We start from the raw sequence: 14,608 nt of genomic DNA, 5'->3' as shown, positions 1-14,608 counted from the left end.
CCTGCCTGAAGTTTCTTTAGCAGCTTTAACTGTTGTCATTCCTGTGCACTGAGGGGATGGAAGTGACTTTTAAATGTGTAGTAGCAGCAAGAAAGATATTTCCAAAATGTGCTGGAGATGTAGAGAAGGACCTTGAACCTCTTGTCAGCCCGCTGTGTGCATGTCATGCCTGGGGCTGTCAGTGCCACACAGCAGTCATGGCTGAGAGCTGCTTGTCCCAGACAGGACAGGGCAGGATAAGCAGGATGACAAGAGAGCCACATGCACACTGTGCATGATATATGCAATCAGTGCCTTGCAGGCAGGTGCCCATGGTTTGGCAGTGGGTAAACTGGATTTCAATACCTATGACAGAGTGCCCTCAGTGGGCTCATGGGGCTGATGCTTTGTTGGTTTGAGGCTATTTCAGGGAGGATCCTGTAGAGTGATTTTGTCATGGTCCAGATTGTATTTAGAGCTTAGATTACCTGCTGACCAGAGCACTGTGCCAAAATCATGTACTGTGATTCTTGTCCTGTTGGGAGATTTTGGGGAAAGTTGCTTTTCCCTGTTCTGCCTTGGGCTCCATGGTGACAAACCACTTCCTGCTTTCATTAAGTGCTTCAATAGTCCCAGCACAGGCAAGTGATGGCAGATGCTGTGATCCCAGCTCAAGCCTGCTGCAAGGAACACATCTGGTGGGCTGACACCAGCTATAGCAATCACTGCTCTGAAGTGCCTGCCATGAGACGTGGCCGTTTCACCCTTCACATTGTATTAGTGTAACCTTTAGCATGTGATTTCCTCTTGACAGAGCTAGCAGAAGCAAGAGCTGGCTTTGATGGGGGTGGTCTTGGGGTGTTTCAGCTGCATGCACCCCCATGCAGTGCCATGGCCTGGCAGGGCGCTGTGTGTGGTGGGTACATGTCCTGCCACTGTGTCCTCTGCCAGCTCTGTTCCCTGGCATAGACCATCACCAGTGCTGTGCTGCTGGGCTCCTGTGTACAGCAGTTTGGGAGGGCACATCTGCCCAAGGGACCTGGATTGCCCAGATCTCACCATGCCAAAAAACATCCCCCAGCCCATGGGGAAACTTTCTACCTGAGGTACACAGGTCTGACCCTGCTGACTGTGTCAGCTTTACATAAAAGGAGCTTCTTGGTATGCAAGGGCTGTTCTGATCTGCAGCAGGATCTGTGTCCTTGACATTCTCCCAGGCATGAGGGACAGAAGCATGCTTGGCCAGAGTAGTTGCTGACCTCCTGTCTCTCTCATTTTCTTCCAGTCCTGGACGCACAACATCCAGCGGGAGAAGGAATTTCTGAGAAAGCTGGTGAAAGCCCGAGTCATCACTGACCTGACCAGTGGGATCTGAGTGGCTGCAGCCACTGCGTCCAAGGGAGGAGACGAAGACACGCTGCAGCTCTGGGAGCAGGCACTGGCAGCCCCCTGCAAGAATCCCACCTCATTGAAGACACACAGAGATGCCCAGGTGCTCTGGGAAGACCCTTTTGCATTGCCAGTCTGCACGAGGGTTACATCTCCCACCTCCAGGCCTAGAGCTGGCAGGAGGTGGGCAAGGGGCTGAGTGGACAGTTCTTGAACTCTGCATCACAGACAGATCTTCTGCATCCTGAATTAGACAGGAAAGACTCAGGAGAGAGAAGAAAGGTTTGTGAATACAATGATTAGTGCCAAATGGGAGGTGATGCTGCCCCAAGGGAGCAAAGCCTGAATGTACAAAGTATTATTTTTTAAAAGACTCTTCTGGAACCATACTAGAAATACCAAGGTACGAGGCAAAGTCTGCTTGCGCACAGCCCTGTGAAAAACCTGGCCTCTTCATGCTCCATCTGCATTGTCACCAGCCTCTGATCTTTCCCCAGGAAAACAAATCCATCCAAAACTTCGGTGTCATTGGTGCTGCTATGATTTGGAGGGAGAATAATGGCTTCCTCTCAATCTCCACTTGGAGCTTCTGGATGGAGATGAGCATGGGTTTGTTTTTCTGCGTTTTTACTCGCATCCTCCACAGAGGCAGCAACAGCAGCCACTGACTTGGCTGTGTTTTCCATAGCCATTTGCTCTGCCTCTGCCCTGACCCCGAGGTGGAGCAGGGAGCCGTGGCTTTCTCTGCCTACAGCAGACCCTTCCCATCTTCCTGCCTGTCACGATGCAGAGGAGCCTGCCCCATTGTGCTGAAGGCTTTCAGGCCTCTTGGTTTGTGCCTGCTGTGCAGGGCCCCTGAAGAGTCCGTGCAGACTTGTGTCACTGTTTCTGGACAGCATCTTGCTTTGGTTTTGTGTGGGAGGGGAGTAATTTATTCTTTGGAAGGAGGTCAGATCTTGAGCAGAGATCTCAAGCTTTACAGTTTGAGAGCAGACTGCTGAAGATGTTGTTTTATGTTCCAGACTCAATCATGTTCCCTATTTAAGCGACGTGTGACCTCAATGATGATGGAACCTGATGGGAACTCTCACCCTCTGCTCGGCCCCTGCTCACTCCATTTCCAAGCTCCTCCCGTGCTTCTCTAGCACTGCTGCTCCTCCTGCTCTCAGGAGCACGTCCTTCCTTTGCCCTCTTGGTCCCAAGATGCACTATTTGCACATTTGATTTGTATACGTATTTCAGAGGAGCTGGAATAAACTGATCAACGTGGCCAAGTGCGAGGGCAGCAGGGTGGTCTCCACCTGAAGAGCGTGGGCAGAAGGGAGGTTGCCAAGAGAATGAGCTGTTACATGTGGAAAGTGGCTCCTGTGCTCTCTTAGCCTGCAGCAGGCTGGAGTGCACGCACAGGCACTGTCCCAGTACCTGGGTGTCAAGGCACTGGCACACAGCCAGCTGGTGCTGGGGTCAGTGGAGGGGGATCCCAGAAGGGTATGGCTTGGGCTCATGGTCCTGACACTGTGTCTGACATAGCCCAAGGAATGCAGTTTGCTTTGCTCTGGACTGAACTCTGGACTGAAGGGAGCATGACCCTGGCAAGGAATGCTGAGAGCAGGGCTCACATGGCTCTCCTAGACCAACTCTGCACCTGCTGATTGCAGGGATTGTGGCTTTGGACCTGAGACCCTCAAGGGGGTGTGCAGGAGGGGCAGGCAGTGACCCAGGCATGGGGCAGACCAGCAAACAGTACAGAATGTGTGAGACCAGGCTGCAGGCAGAGACAGCTCCCAGGACACGGCACTGAGTGCTGCTTACAGAGCGGTGAGGGATGCCTCCCTCAGGAGCCTCTCCTGCCTGCTGTGCCTGTAGCCAAGGAACTTGCTGAGGGGCAAGTTCTGGCCCAGCTTCTTGTTGTGGCTGCTGTTTCCCTTGTCATCTGGGAGCAGCTCCAAGTTCCTGCTGCTTCTGGGCTGCAGAAGGCATGCTGGGAGGCTCTCCTTCCCTTTACCCTTCCCATGTCCCATCCCCACTGCTCCGGCCTCCCAGCCAGGCAGTCCCCATTCCCCCAGGGACATGCCTCCTTTCAGGATGCTCTGTGAGGTTTGCAGCAGGCTTTTGAGCATATGCTGTGGCAGATACTCCTTTTAAGTATCTCCCAGTTTGTTTTTCCTTCTTGAGGACTCCATGGGACTGAATTTCCATGGCTCTCACCAGGCAACCCTCCCTTTGCAGTTCCTGGGTGTCAGCCTGGACTTGGGACCATCTTCTGTTGAGTCCCAGCCATGCTGGCAGGGGAAATGCTTGGTCTGGGTCTGGCTGAGGCTGTGGCTGGGGAAGGGTTGACACCCACTCTCTGTCTTCATGCTTTAACCAGCTGCCATGAGAGCCCTGGGGCTGTATCCATGGGCTGCAGTGAGCTGAGATGGCAGAGTGGGCAGCTGCATCTGTAAGGTGGAGGGAATAGCCTTTGGTGTCTCTGCTGGGACCCCCACAGAGGATTGTTCAATTGCATTATTGAACACTACAAAGCTCCAGGGCACTTTTATCTTCCAGCTCCCTAGCTCCAGGTCCAAGGACACAGCATGGCCACTGCTCAGCCTTCCCTGTCATCCCAGCTCTCCACCACAGCCGTGAACAGGTCCTGATGGGAAATTGACCCTACAGACCAAGGAGGTGACTCCAAGCCCTTCCCTCCACCTTGTCAGGGGTCTCCAGGCAGAAAAGCCCAAGTTGAATAGAAGAGTGCATGGTCCAGAGCGACTGTGGCGGGTCAGGACCACCTGCATGCAGAAGGAAAGAGCATTTCAGGGACCAAGACTCTCCTCTGGCTCACTGACACCACAGAGCAGCCCGTGGCCAGGTGATGGGGCTCCAGCTCCAGGAGCAGTGCACAGCACTGGGTTTTGCTCCTGGGTGCTGTTCTTTTGGCTGCTTCCCCAGGTGCACCTGCAGCCACCTCCCGCCCTTGAGACGCTGCAGTCCCGGCAGCTCGGAGCGGCGCGCGGGTCAGAGCAGGGTCAGTGGGACGGATGTGAGTCTTGGCCTCTCCCTCGCAGTGACTCACCTTGTCAGATCGGAAGGGAGAGCCCAGGGGAATTCTCCACAGCCTAAATATAGAGCGGGGTTGCCTGGTGCCTCTGATGCGCTGTGGTGCAGAAAGGCCACTCAGGTGGCAGGGAACCTGCCTAGAGACAGCCCAGGGAAACACAGGGGGATCAGGGGCCGGTGACCACAGTGGGTTTTGCTCCAGCTGGTGCAGAGAGCAGTCTGGGGAGCTGCAGGGCAGCCTGCATGTGCTGCTCTGGAGGACTGGAGGTGCTGGAGAGCTGCTGCTGCTGTGCTGACCACACCATGAGCTGCTTGTGCATTTGTGTCCGTGCCCACCACACTGGCATTGGGATCCCACCACCAGCTCGCCCTGTTAGGCCTGGCCATGCTATGGCCTCAAGCTCACACATGCCAAAGGTAAGCACCATGGCCAGGTAGCATGAGGCAGCAGTGGGATCCAGCCCAGCATCCCTCATCCCAGCATCTCTGGACTTCCAGTGTCTCCTTCCTTGGAGGGAGAAGTGGAGAGGCCCTGCCTGGCCATGCTGTGCCCCCCCCTCAGTGTGAGCGCTGCTGGGAGTGGGGGAAGGTGCCAGGACAGGGCCATCTGTGTCAAATGGGCGCAGTTGGGTTGGGTATGGGCAGAACTGGACACGGACAAGGGCTTCCAGAGTGTTTGGCAGGGAGGCAGCCACCACGCTGAGCTCCACAGGCATCAGCAGCGTGTGCTGTCGGTCCGAGCGTGTGTCACTCGCAGTATTAGAGACATGTCCTCCAGTGCAGGAGCCCCTTTGGGGCCACTGCCCAGCCCCTCTGGGCTCTGGGTCCTTGCACAGCCTGCACAGGGTCTTGAAAAGGCCAGTGCATTTGCCGGTACTGTACCAAGCCAAGATGCAAGAACTCAATGAGTTTTTAAAATTAGTTTTAGTTTCTGCATTTTTTTTAATTTTCCCTCTAGGCAGGGAGGGTAAGAGTCTTGCAGGCTCCTCCAAGCCGGCTTATGTCACATCAATTCAGTCATATCACAGAAGCAATAAAGCTATCAAACAAGCTTGGCTGGCCTCTTTCTTCTGCTGCCTTGGGCCTTTTTTATGGGAGGCAGAGGGATTCCCCTGGTTGGGCTGTCCCCGGCCTGGATTCACTGCTGACTCCTCTGGAACTGTAATCTAGCTGCCAGGAGTTGCAGCTGGCCAACGCCACTGGCCTGGTGCTGGGGACGGGAGAGGGCTGTGCTCCTCCTTGCAGGGGACTTTGAGGGGTGGGAGAGGGGATTGTGGATTGGGTTCATTTAATGTTGGAAGGCACAGGCATCCGAGTTTGTCCTGCCTGTGACAAGCTGCCTGTGACTATGACTGCTCTCCTGGGGACTCCCCGCCAGCAGGATGTCTTCCCGCCAAGGGTCACAGCAGCAATCGGGCTGGGTGCGGCCCTGACAAAGGCAGGTGTCCAGCCAAGTGACCTTCTCACCACAGTGTCCTGGAAAAGGAAATGGTTTAGGAAGCCAGAGACCGAAGTTGTGTCCAGCTCTCATACCTGCCAAGTCCCAGCTGGAAGAGTGTAACCCCTTAGGCCAGCCCTTGTGATGCCACCAGGCTCCCAGAGCCACAGGATATGTTGGAGACAGTTCCATCGCTTGGAGGCACGGGAAGGCTACTTCGAGGTGAGTGACTGGTCTGCCAGACCTCCCAGCTTCTAAACAAGGAGTGGGTTGTTGCTAGCACCATGGGGCACCAGAGAAGCAACTGCTCAGCCCTCCCTGATGCATAGTTGCAGGTTTCAAGGAGATGCTGGAGCAGCTCAAATCCTCCTTCCATCCCTCCTCTTTTCCTAGCATTTAAAGAGCAGGGCCACCACTGCCATCTGGCTGAGCCAGCCCCAGGGATGGCCCATGCCCTGTCCTGGCCGTGGGAGGGCGGAGGAAGAAAAGAGCACAGAGCCTGGGACCAGGGCACACGAGGACGTTCAGGTCAGCTGAGACAAGGAGACTTGTTCAGAGATATCCCTGAAAGAGCCACGTCACTGCTGCGATGGGACACAGCCTGCGTCACAGCTGTCTCCCATGTATGTTTTGTCACACCCAGCCATGGCCTCGGACAGCAGTCACAACATGCTCAGTCCTGCCATCTGGCTGGTCTGCATCACCCCTGTCCTGCCACTTGCAAAGGTGGCACCTTTAGGGACAGATGCCACGGCAGGCCCTGGCTTGGCTCAGCAGGGCTTATTCCAGACCAGACAAGGCACCTGGGGGCACCCCAGCCCCAGGGGTGCAGGAGCACAGGCTGGCACAGGCAGTGCCAGCAGCAGTCAGGGAGCAGGTCACCCCTCTGTCTGGAGACCTGTGGGGCTGGAACCCTTCCCTGCCCCCCAGAACCCTGTGCAGCCTGAGCTATGCCCTGCACACCCAGGGCAGAGCCAGTACTCATGGGAGCCCAGGAGCAGTGCTAGGACTGAGGCACATAGCTGGGACATACCATCCCCTGCCACCATGGTTGTGGGAGGCCAGGGAGGAGGTGCTGCTGGTAGGACATTAGTGGGGCTGACAGCAGCTGTAGGCTTATGTCTCCCAGGACAAGAAGGAAGGGCAGAGGAAGGAGCCAGTGCTTCCAGGTGTCTGGGATAGCAGCCTCGAAGGGGGCACATCTGGAAGAGGACAGAGGCCCGGCTTTGCACAACCACCTCTTCCACATGACTGGGGACATTGTAGGCTTGCCTGTACAGGTGCCCTGGATACCCTGTGCCATGCTCCACATAGCCCCCTGCATACAACCAGCATCACAGGTTCAGAACTTCCTGGCTGTGTCCTGGGGAAGGAAGACCTGCCCAGCCTAGGCAAGGTGGGAGGGGATGGGATAACCCCTCTGCTGAGCCAACACCCGAGGCTGTCTCCAAGCCCTGAGGGTTATCAGTGGGGGAGGCAGCCCTTCCCTTCATTGGCAGCCTTCTCTTCCCTAGTATGGGCAAGGCTGTGGTCAGACCCAGCTCCATGGGGACAGCCAGGCAATGTGGAACAGGACATGCTACTCACGTTGAAATTTTCCAAGCAGGCAGCTGCATTAGTCTGTAGCCCTGCAAAGCAGAGGAACCTGTTCCCTGTCACTTGCTCCCAGCTGTTTCTCTACCCCAGGGATGCACCAGGGCCTCCAAAACTCTGCTGGGCCGAGGCATCCACGGCCACTGCCTCCGATGCCCATGAGTACATCTCAGATGGGAGCAGCCCCGGGCCGTGTCCGTGGAGCGGCAGTCCCACGGCAGAGCCCCTCCTCCCGCAGTGCTACCGATAGCCACAGACTGGGTCAAGATGCTTGTGCCCGGACAGGAGTGGGGGTGAAAGGGGGGAGCCGGGGCCACACGGTGCCGCTCCAGGGCAGGTGAAGCAGCAGCTCCGGGCCGCGTGCCGCCTCCGCTGTCCCTGCTCGTGGTGGCAGGGACGGCTTAGTGGGCGCCGCCTGTGCCCGCACACTCCCTGGCAGGTGATGTCGCTGGAGGACGCGGGAGTTGTCACCCCCGCGCCGGATAATCCGAGGAGATGAGAGCAGGCGAGGCGGCGGCTCCGCAGGTGGCTGCAGGAGCGGCCATCCGACCCTTCCGCGGGACCGCGGGCCCCGGCCTGCCGGGCGGCGGGAAGGAGGTTAAAGCCACGCGGGTGGCCCGGGGTCGGGGCGACCTGGGCGTGCAGCCGTGGCACAGCCGGCGACCGAGCCGCTGGCCCCGCTCCAGCCGGGGAGTTGCATAAGCCCAGGGAGTAGCGCCGAGGCGGTGGAGCGCCGCCGGGGCAGGTGACACGACCGGCGGCGTAGCGGGGCGCGCAGCCCGCCCGGGCGCCCTCGGACCCCGCAGCAATGAGGGCCGGACCCCGGGGGCTCGCCTGGCCAGGGGCGCGTCCCGGAGATCAGCTCCGGCCGGGGGAGCACGTGTGAAGCGGGGCCGAGCGGAGGCGGCCCCGGGATTTGGCACGTTCGCAAGGAGCACTCGAGAGCCCCGGGATGGACGCGGAGGGCCCCGGGCGGTGACGTAAGGACTCGCACGGGCTCGGCTCGACTCGCCAGCCGGCCCCCATGTCCCCGGGGCCAGCGGCGGCCCCGGCGGAGGGAGGCAGGGCGGCGGCAGAGGTAAGGAGCCCGGTGGCGGGCGGCCCAGCCTAGGAGGACCGCGGCGCGGGGCGCGGGCGGGCGGGAGGCTGGACTCCTCCTCCGGCGCGGCCGGACACGAGCGCCAGACACCCCGGTGACCGGAGTCAGCTCGGGATGCCTGGGACGCGGATCGGCCCGCCGCTGCCGGGAGCTGCCGGGATAGCCCTGACCCTGCCCGACAACCCATCTCCGCCGGATCCCCACGTGTGCAAGGGGTCCCCCGCGGGGCTCTGCTCCCGGAGCGCTCCGGGAAGGGCTGAACCCTTTCCCGAGGGTGTCCGTGTGTCCGTCCGGGTAGCGCTGTGATCGCGCTGTCGGGGCAGGAAGCACCGATCACGGGGCGTCCGTCCGTCCAGGCTGCGGGTCCGCCTGCCCGGGGGTCGGCCGACGGGCAGGTGGCGGTAGCGGGGGTCGGGTGCCTCCGGGGGTCCCGGTGCTGTTCCCGGCGGGGTGCGAGTTTCCGCGGGAGCTCGGAGGCGGTGCGGATCACGGCGAGAGCCCGTGCTGAAGCGGGTTGGGCTGCGGATCCTGCTGCTGGCGGGATTCCGGTGCCCTCCTGATCCCGGTGTGGTCCAGGCGCCCGTGCGTGTCGGAGTCCCGGTGCCACTACGTGCGGATCGAGGCGCCGGTTGGTATCCTGGTGCCAGTGTGAGTCGGGGTCCCTGTGCCGGTGCCCGCCCCGCCGGTCAGGTGACGGTGGCTGGAATTTGACACCGGCAGCGACGACGGGAGCGGGATGGAGCCGCCGGTGCCCTGCACTGCGCGTCCGCCTGACGCCGCCGCCACCGCACCCCGAGACGCAGCGGGAGCGGCACCGGGAGCAGCGGCGGGAATCGGTGCCGGCGGGGCAGCGCCGGCCCCCGCCAGCGCCCCGCCCCGGCGCAGCAGCGGCGGGCGGCGGGGGGCGGCGGGGAGCGGAGGCGATGCGGGGCAGCGGCGGCCCGGGGGATGGTCCCCACGGCGGGCACGGTGAGTGCGGGCCGGGGTGGCGGGCGATAGCGCCCGCCCCAGCCTGCCGGCGGCCCCGAGTCTCAGCGAAGGCTCGTACCGGGACTACGGGGGGGACAAGGGGAACCCGCTTCGCCGCCCACCTCCCGGCAATATTCGCGGGCCGGTGAGGGATCTCCGGCCGCCCCCGGGCAAGTCCCCCCCGTTCGGCTACCGGGGTGCCGAGCCCGACCCGGCGGCGGGAAGCGCTGGGGGCCGCGGCGGGGCCGGGGTTCCCTGCCGGGGCGGGGAGAGGCGGCACCCCGCTGCGGGCGCCCGAGGGGCACGGGGACGGACTCTCCCGCCTCTTCCTTGGGCTCTCGCCCGGCCCGTTGGGCACGTCGGACAGGTGTGCGCCCCGGGCGGTGGGCAGGCGAGAGACAAGGGGCGGGGGTACCCTGTACCCCCGGCTCTGCTGTTCCTGAGCTGGGGCCGAGTTTGGTCTCTGCCGTGTGTCCCGCGTGTCCGAGCCCGGTCTTCTAAGGTTTTACGGGGCGGGTGCCCGCTCCTCATCATACGTGGGGTTGATTTCTGACCCCCATCACTTCTTCTACCACGGTCAGCGCGAAGGGATGCAGGGCCTCCGCCGGTGCCCGCAGGTGTCCGAAGGGGTCTCTGGGCATCCCCCCGCGCTTCCAGGTGGGGTCCGCGGCTGCAGGGCTGACACAGCTACTCCGTGAGCCGAGACACTCACCGCGGGCCTGGGGCACTCGCTGGCCCCGCGCGGATGCACTTCGCGAGTGTCTGCTGCCTCCCCCGGGGGCCTGGTGCAGCCATGGGACACGCTCCCCCCGAGCCCCGTGCACAGGGCGGGCAGCGGGGCTCTCGCCGGGCTCTGCACGAGTGAGTGTGAGGTGGCTTGCTCAGGGATTGCACCAACAATTGCTGTTGTTTATCCCCGGGCGGGGGACACATATGGCGGGGGTCCAGACAGGTGCTCACATGGATGAGCTCGTATCCGACCCTGGGAAAAAACCCTGTGTCTATGAATCGCCCGGCAGGGCTCTGGCAGCCGTGTCTGGGGGAGATCCAGCCAGATTTCCCCGTACAGGACATGGGGGTCTGCTGTGGGGTGTGCAGGTCTGGCACCGCCGTGGGGTGCCCAGGTGCTCGGCTCAGCCCTGCCCGCACTGGACGAAAGTAGATGCCGAGCCGGGCTGCGGGGCCAGCGCGGGCTGCGGTCCTGCGCGCTCGAGGAGCTGCCCCGTGGACGGGGCCCCGAGTCTGAGGAGGCACTGCTTGTGTTAGTCCGTTGCTTCGGCTCTGGGGCTCCCGGTGGCGAAGGGAGGGTGCCCTCGTTCGGCGCCCCGCCGACAGCGCTGCCGCTGCAGAGTCCGGGGCCGTGCTGCCGCCGGACGGGAGAAGCCTGAATTGCACCGGCTGATCCGTTCCGTCCCGTCCCGTCCCGTCCCGTCCCGTCCCGTCCCGTCCCGTCCCGTCCCGCCGGGATGCTGGAGCCGAGGGGCCGTAGGCGGGTGGCCGGCCGCGGAAGCGAGGACAGGGGAGTCCGTCCCTTTCCAGCAGGGCGCAGGGACCCTCGCCTGGCCCCTCCAGCGGTGCCGGCCTGGGAAATCCATGACCTGGCGGCAGCGGCTGGCGTGGGGCCACGGGCCACCACGGGAGCGAAGGGCAGCGTGGTCTGTGTTTGCCCCGGCTGTGGCGGCTGGTGCGGCCGGGGGGGCCGGTGCGAGCCCTGCCGGCACCGGGGGCGCATCCCGCCTGGTGCACGGCCCTGGAGGGGACAAATGGGCCTGGCAGCGCCCACTACAGACCCGTGGCTCAGTGTGGCCAGTGCAGGGTGGCATCAGATTCCACAAATGGGACTTGGGGACCATCCCCTGAGATGCTAGAGGGACTGGAAGAAATTATGTTTTCTTCTTGTCCCAGCAGTGCCCAGGAATGTGCTTTCACTTTTTTTTGGTCAGGAGCGCTCTCCTCAGCATGTCTCTATCCCCTATTGCTTCCTTTGCCATGGAAGCAACTGGGACATGCTAAGGCAAAGCCAAAGTCATAGAGGGGATGGAGGAACTCTTGAATGCAAAATGTCTCTAAGCTCCAAGGGGACAGTCCCATCCTGTGAGATAGGATATGCAGCAGATGGGACAAGGGAACTACAATCCCTTTTGGAACCACTTCTAAAGCCCTTCAAAGCCAGGGTATCCTAGCTTTGGACACTGGGGCATCCCTGCACCGCAGGTGGGAGCTGGGGAAGGAGGCAAAGATGTGGCTGCAAACAGGAGTTGCCGCAGTACCTCCTGGGAAACATCACTCCCCTGAGACTGTGCTTGCTGCTGCTCTGGGACCACACATAGCAGGGATGCAGTGCCTTTCTGCGTGTCAGGGCAGTGGATGCCAAGCTGTGGTGTTGGGGTGAATGACTACAGTGAGCCCAGCATGGTACTCCATACCCTGCTATGTCCCCACAGGACCTGCCTGAGCATCCTGCCCCTTGCAGTCCCACTCATCCAGCCTGCTCGGGGGGTGTGTGTCCCAGCTTGGCGCAGGCAGCAGCCTGGGGAGCCAGCATGGGGCCAAGGGGTGGCTGCACCCAAGGACCCTGTGCTAATGGATTTGGAGTTTCCAAGGTCAGGCTCCCACTGTGAGCAAGAAAAACATTCCCAGGGAAGGGCCATGGGAAAGGGCCCCCCCGCACAGCACTCCCAGCCCCAGCTGCTGTCTCACAGCCCAGCCTGGCATCCCAGGCTGCTCACACGAGGACATGGCTGCATTGCCCCTGAGGAGATGTGCTGTACAAAGGCTGGGTTGCCCAAGCTGCCCAATCTCTTGGAAGGGGTGTTCGGTGTGGTGAGGATGCCTGGTTATTGCAGGAGAGGTGAGGGATAGGGGTGGGCCATGAATGGGGTGCAAGAGGTGTTGTGAGGTTCTGGGGGGCAAGGGAGGGGGTGGTATGCTTGGCCAGGGCAGGGGAGGCATGTGCCAACTCCCAGCCAGCCAGCTTTATACCCACTCTGTGTGGGCACTGACCCCAGCCTCTGTACTTGCAGCTAGCATGGACCAGCGACAGGGGCCACCAGAGCGAAGGCCTGCAGGACCTGCCACGCACCTGCAGCCCAAGGTGAGCCCAGGTCTGTCTGGCTGCCATGGCCAGGAATACATGACCCCATCCCCAGCTCAGGGAGCCTCAGTGCTGGTGTGGGGAATGAACCCTGGTCAGGGCTGACCCTTCTGTGCTGTGGTTCGTTGCAGGAAGGGACACTGTGGGGGTTCTTTGCCATCCTGTCACTGCTGGCTGGGCTGGCCACAGGCACCCTGCGAACACCGCACTGCAACGAGACGCTGGACGCAGCCCCCACGCCACGGGGCACGGGCACTGCCAGCCTGTCTGCGGAGGATGGTGTGGAGGCACCACTTGCTGCTGCCTGGAGCCAGCTGTATGGTGCGTTTTGGGACACACCCCCAGCCTGGGCATGGCAGTCCTGTGTGTGGGGCACGGGCAGGTTGGGAGCTACTGTGGGGAGCCCCAGCCCATGTGGGGCTGTGGCTGCACTTTGGGGCTGGGCAGAGGGGCTCTCAACACATGGGGCCCTGAGCTTCATGCTGGGCATGTGGCAGAGCCCTAGAAATGAGAAGATGAGAAGATTCTTGGCTGGAACAGTCCTCCCACACCCTCTCAGGCACCAGCCATTGCCATGGTGGGTGATCAGGAGGGATCCGTAGGTCACAGCGGGGACCGGCAGGCTCAGAAGGAGGGTGATGGGTGCAGGATAGGTCATGACAGCGCCATCTCCTCCATGTGCAGGGGACAACGCGACAACAGGTAGCCCAGGCGCCGCAGAGCTGGCGGAGGACCTGCTGCTGCGTGCTGAGCGCTCACCGCCAGGTGCCAGCAAAGCCAAAAAGGCGGGGGCGAAATCCCCACGGCGCACCCGTGGGCGCAACTGCCACATCCGCAACCTGATGGTGAAGGTGCGTGACCTGGGCCTGGGCTTCAACTCGGACGAGATCGTGCTCTTCAAGTACTGCAGCGGGTCCTGCCACCGGGCACGCAGCAACTACGACCTGACGCTGGGCAGCCTGCTGCGGCAGCAGCTGATCGCCCCGGGGCCACAGGAGCGCGTCCTCAGCCACCCCTGCTGCCGACCCACCCGCTATGAGGCTGTCTCCTTTATGGATGTGGAGAACACATGGCAGACAGTGGAGAAGCTCTCAGCGGCTGAGTGCAGCTGTATTGGCTGAGGAGGGGGCCGCTGGCTTGGCCCCAGCTCGACACATGCCGACAGACTCCAGCTTGCCACAGGCGGCGGCACTGTCGCTCAGAACAAGGGCTTGGCAGAGGCTGGTGTCCCTGTTGTTACGTGGCCACAAAGAGCCGAGGTGAGATGGAGTCATGACTGGGGTGTGGGTGGCCAAGCCCGCTCCTGCTCAGTGCCAAGCAGCTGGTGCCAGCGGCTACACGGGATCCTGGAAGAGAGTGTGGACCATCCCCACCACTCCCAAGGGTCTGCCAGCCCAGTGTCCATCAGCAGCACTCCTGCACCCGAGCTCCAGGGGCCAGGCATCACTCAAGCTTCAGAGGGGGCAAAACCTCCCTGTCCCCTCTGGCACGCTGGGGTCAGTGGTGCAGGGGAGGGGTGTCCCTGAGGGCAGGGATGCAGTGGGGCCAATTTGCACCAGAGTGGAGTGGGGGATCTGCACCCAGACCAGCAGCAGACCCTAGTATTCTGCAGGGTGTTCGTTCATGGACACCCATTGGGACCCCCACCCCTGCCTGGTTCCCAGGGTAGTGGCAGGGTCCCCGCGCTGCTCCGTGGTGCTGTGGCACTAAACTATTTATTACTCTAAATTATTTATTTATTGTTCTCGAGCGGCAGCTCCTATTTATGACTTTGGGCCCCCAGCGGCCGGGTGTAATTTAACCCCAGCGCTGCACTGAAGCCCTGGGCAGCGCCCCGTGCACCCCGCACCCTTTTTCTATTATTTGTAAAATTTGAGGGATAAACTCTATTTTTGTACAGTCGCCTTTTCCTGTAGCAATAAAGCGATGGGCTGCGCGTCCAATCCCTGCGTGTGCCCGTGATGGGGATGGGGACGGGGGTGCCCCTGAGGTGGCAGCGGGA

The 14,608-nt window shown here is 61.4% G+C and overlaps 2 protein-coding genes across 11 annotated transcripts in view; both read left to right on the top strand.

Moving 5' to 3' along the window:
- The window catches only part of ST3GAL3 (ST3 beta-galactoside alpha-2,3-sialyltransferase 3), a 171,256-nt gene extending 165,792 nt beyond the window's left edge, over positions 1–5,464 (top strand). For all 7 annotated transcript variants that reach the window (XM_030226393.2, XM_050977790.1, XM_050977792.1 and 4 more), the window contains one exon: positions 1,265–5,464. In XM_030226393.2, coding sequence (XP_030082253.1) covers positions 1,265–1,354 — 90 coding nt within the window. In that variant the 3' untranslated portion in view covers positions 1,355–5,464. The remainder of the gene's footprint in view (positions 1–1,264) is intronic.
- A 71-nt stretch (positions 5,465–5,535) lies between these two features.
- ARTN (artemin) lies at positions 5,536–14,525 on the top strand. 4 transcript variants are annotated; one of them, XM_030226301.2, is made up of 4 exons: positions 5,536–6,073; positions 12,536–12,606; positions 12,738–12,927; positions 13,291–14,525. In XM_030226301.2, the coding sequence occupies exons 1-4, from the start codon at positions 6,025–6,027 to the stop codon at positions 13,725–13,727; spliced, it is 747 nt and encodes a 248-aa protein (XP_030082161.1). In that variant the 5' UTR covers positions 5,536–6,024; the 3' UTR covers positions 13,728–14,525. The 4 variants fall into 4 exon arrangements, with proteins under 4 accessions (XP_030082161.1, XP_030082162.1, XP_050833751.1 ...); XM_030226302.2 differs by lacking the exon at positions 5,536–6,073 and adding an exon at positions 8,354–8,522; XM_050977794.1 differs by lacking the exon at positions 5,536–6,073 and adding an exon at positions 9,442–9,512.
- Positions 14,526–14,608: the final 83 nt, after the last annotated feature.

This window comes from Serinus canaria, chromosome 8 (assembly GCF_022539315.1).
Source record: "Serinus canaria isolate serCan28SL12 chromosome 8, serCan2020, whole genome shotgun sequence".
NCBI lineage: Eukaryota > Metazoa > Chordata > Aves > Passeriformes > Fringillidae > Serinus > Serinus canaria.
The sequence above is the reverse complement of the archived record's forward strand: the minus strand, read 5'-3'. Positions and strand labels throughout refer to the sequence as shown.

Coding starts and splice junctions, on each gene's coding strand:
- ARTN (XM_009088648.4), top strand. CDS start 12,388: ATGGGGTGCAAGAGGTGTTGTGAGGTTCTGGGGGGCAAGGGAGGGGGT. Junction 12,607..12,737: donor CCACGCACCTGCAGCCCAAG/GTGAGCCCAGGT, acceptor GGTTCGTTGCAG/GAAGGGACACTGTGGGGGTT. Junction 12,928..13,290: donor TGCCTGGAGCCAGCTGTATG/GTGCGTTTTGGG, acceptor CTCCATGTGCAG/GGGACAACGCGACAACAGGT.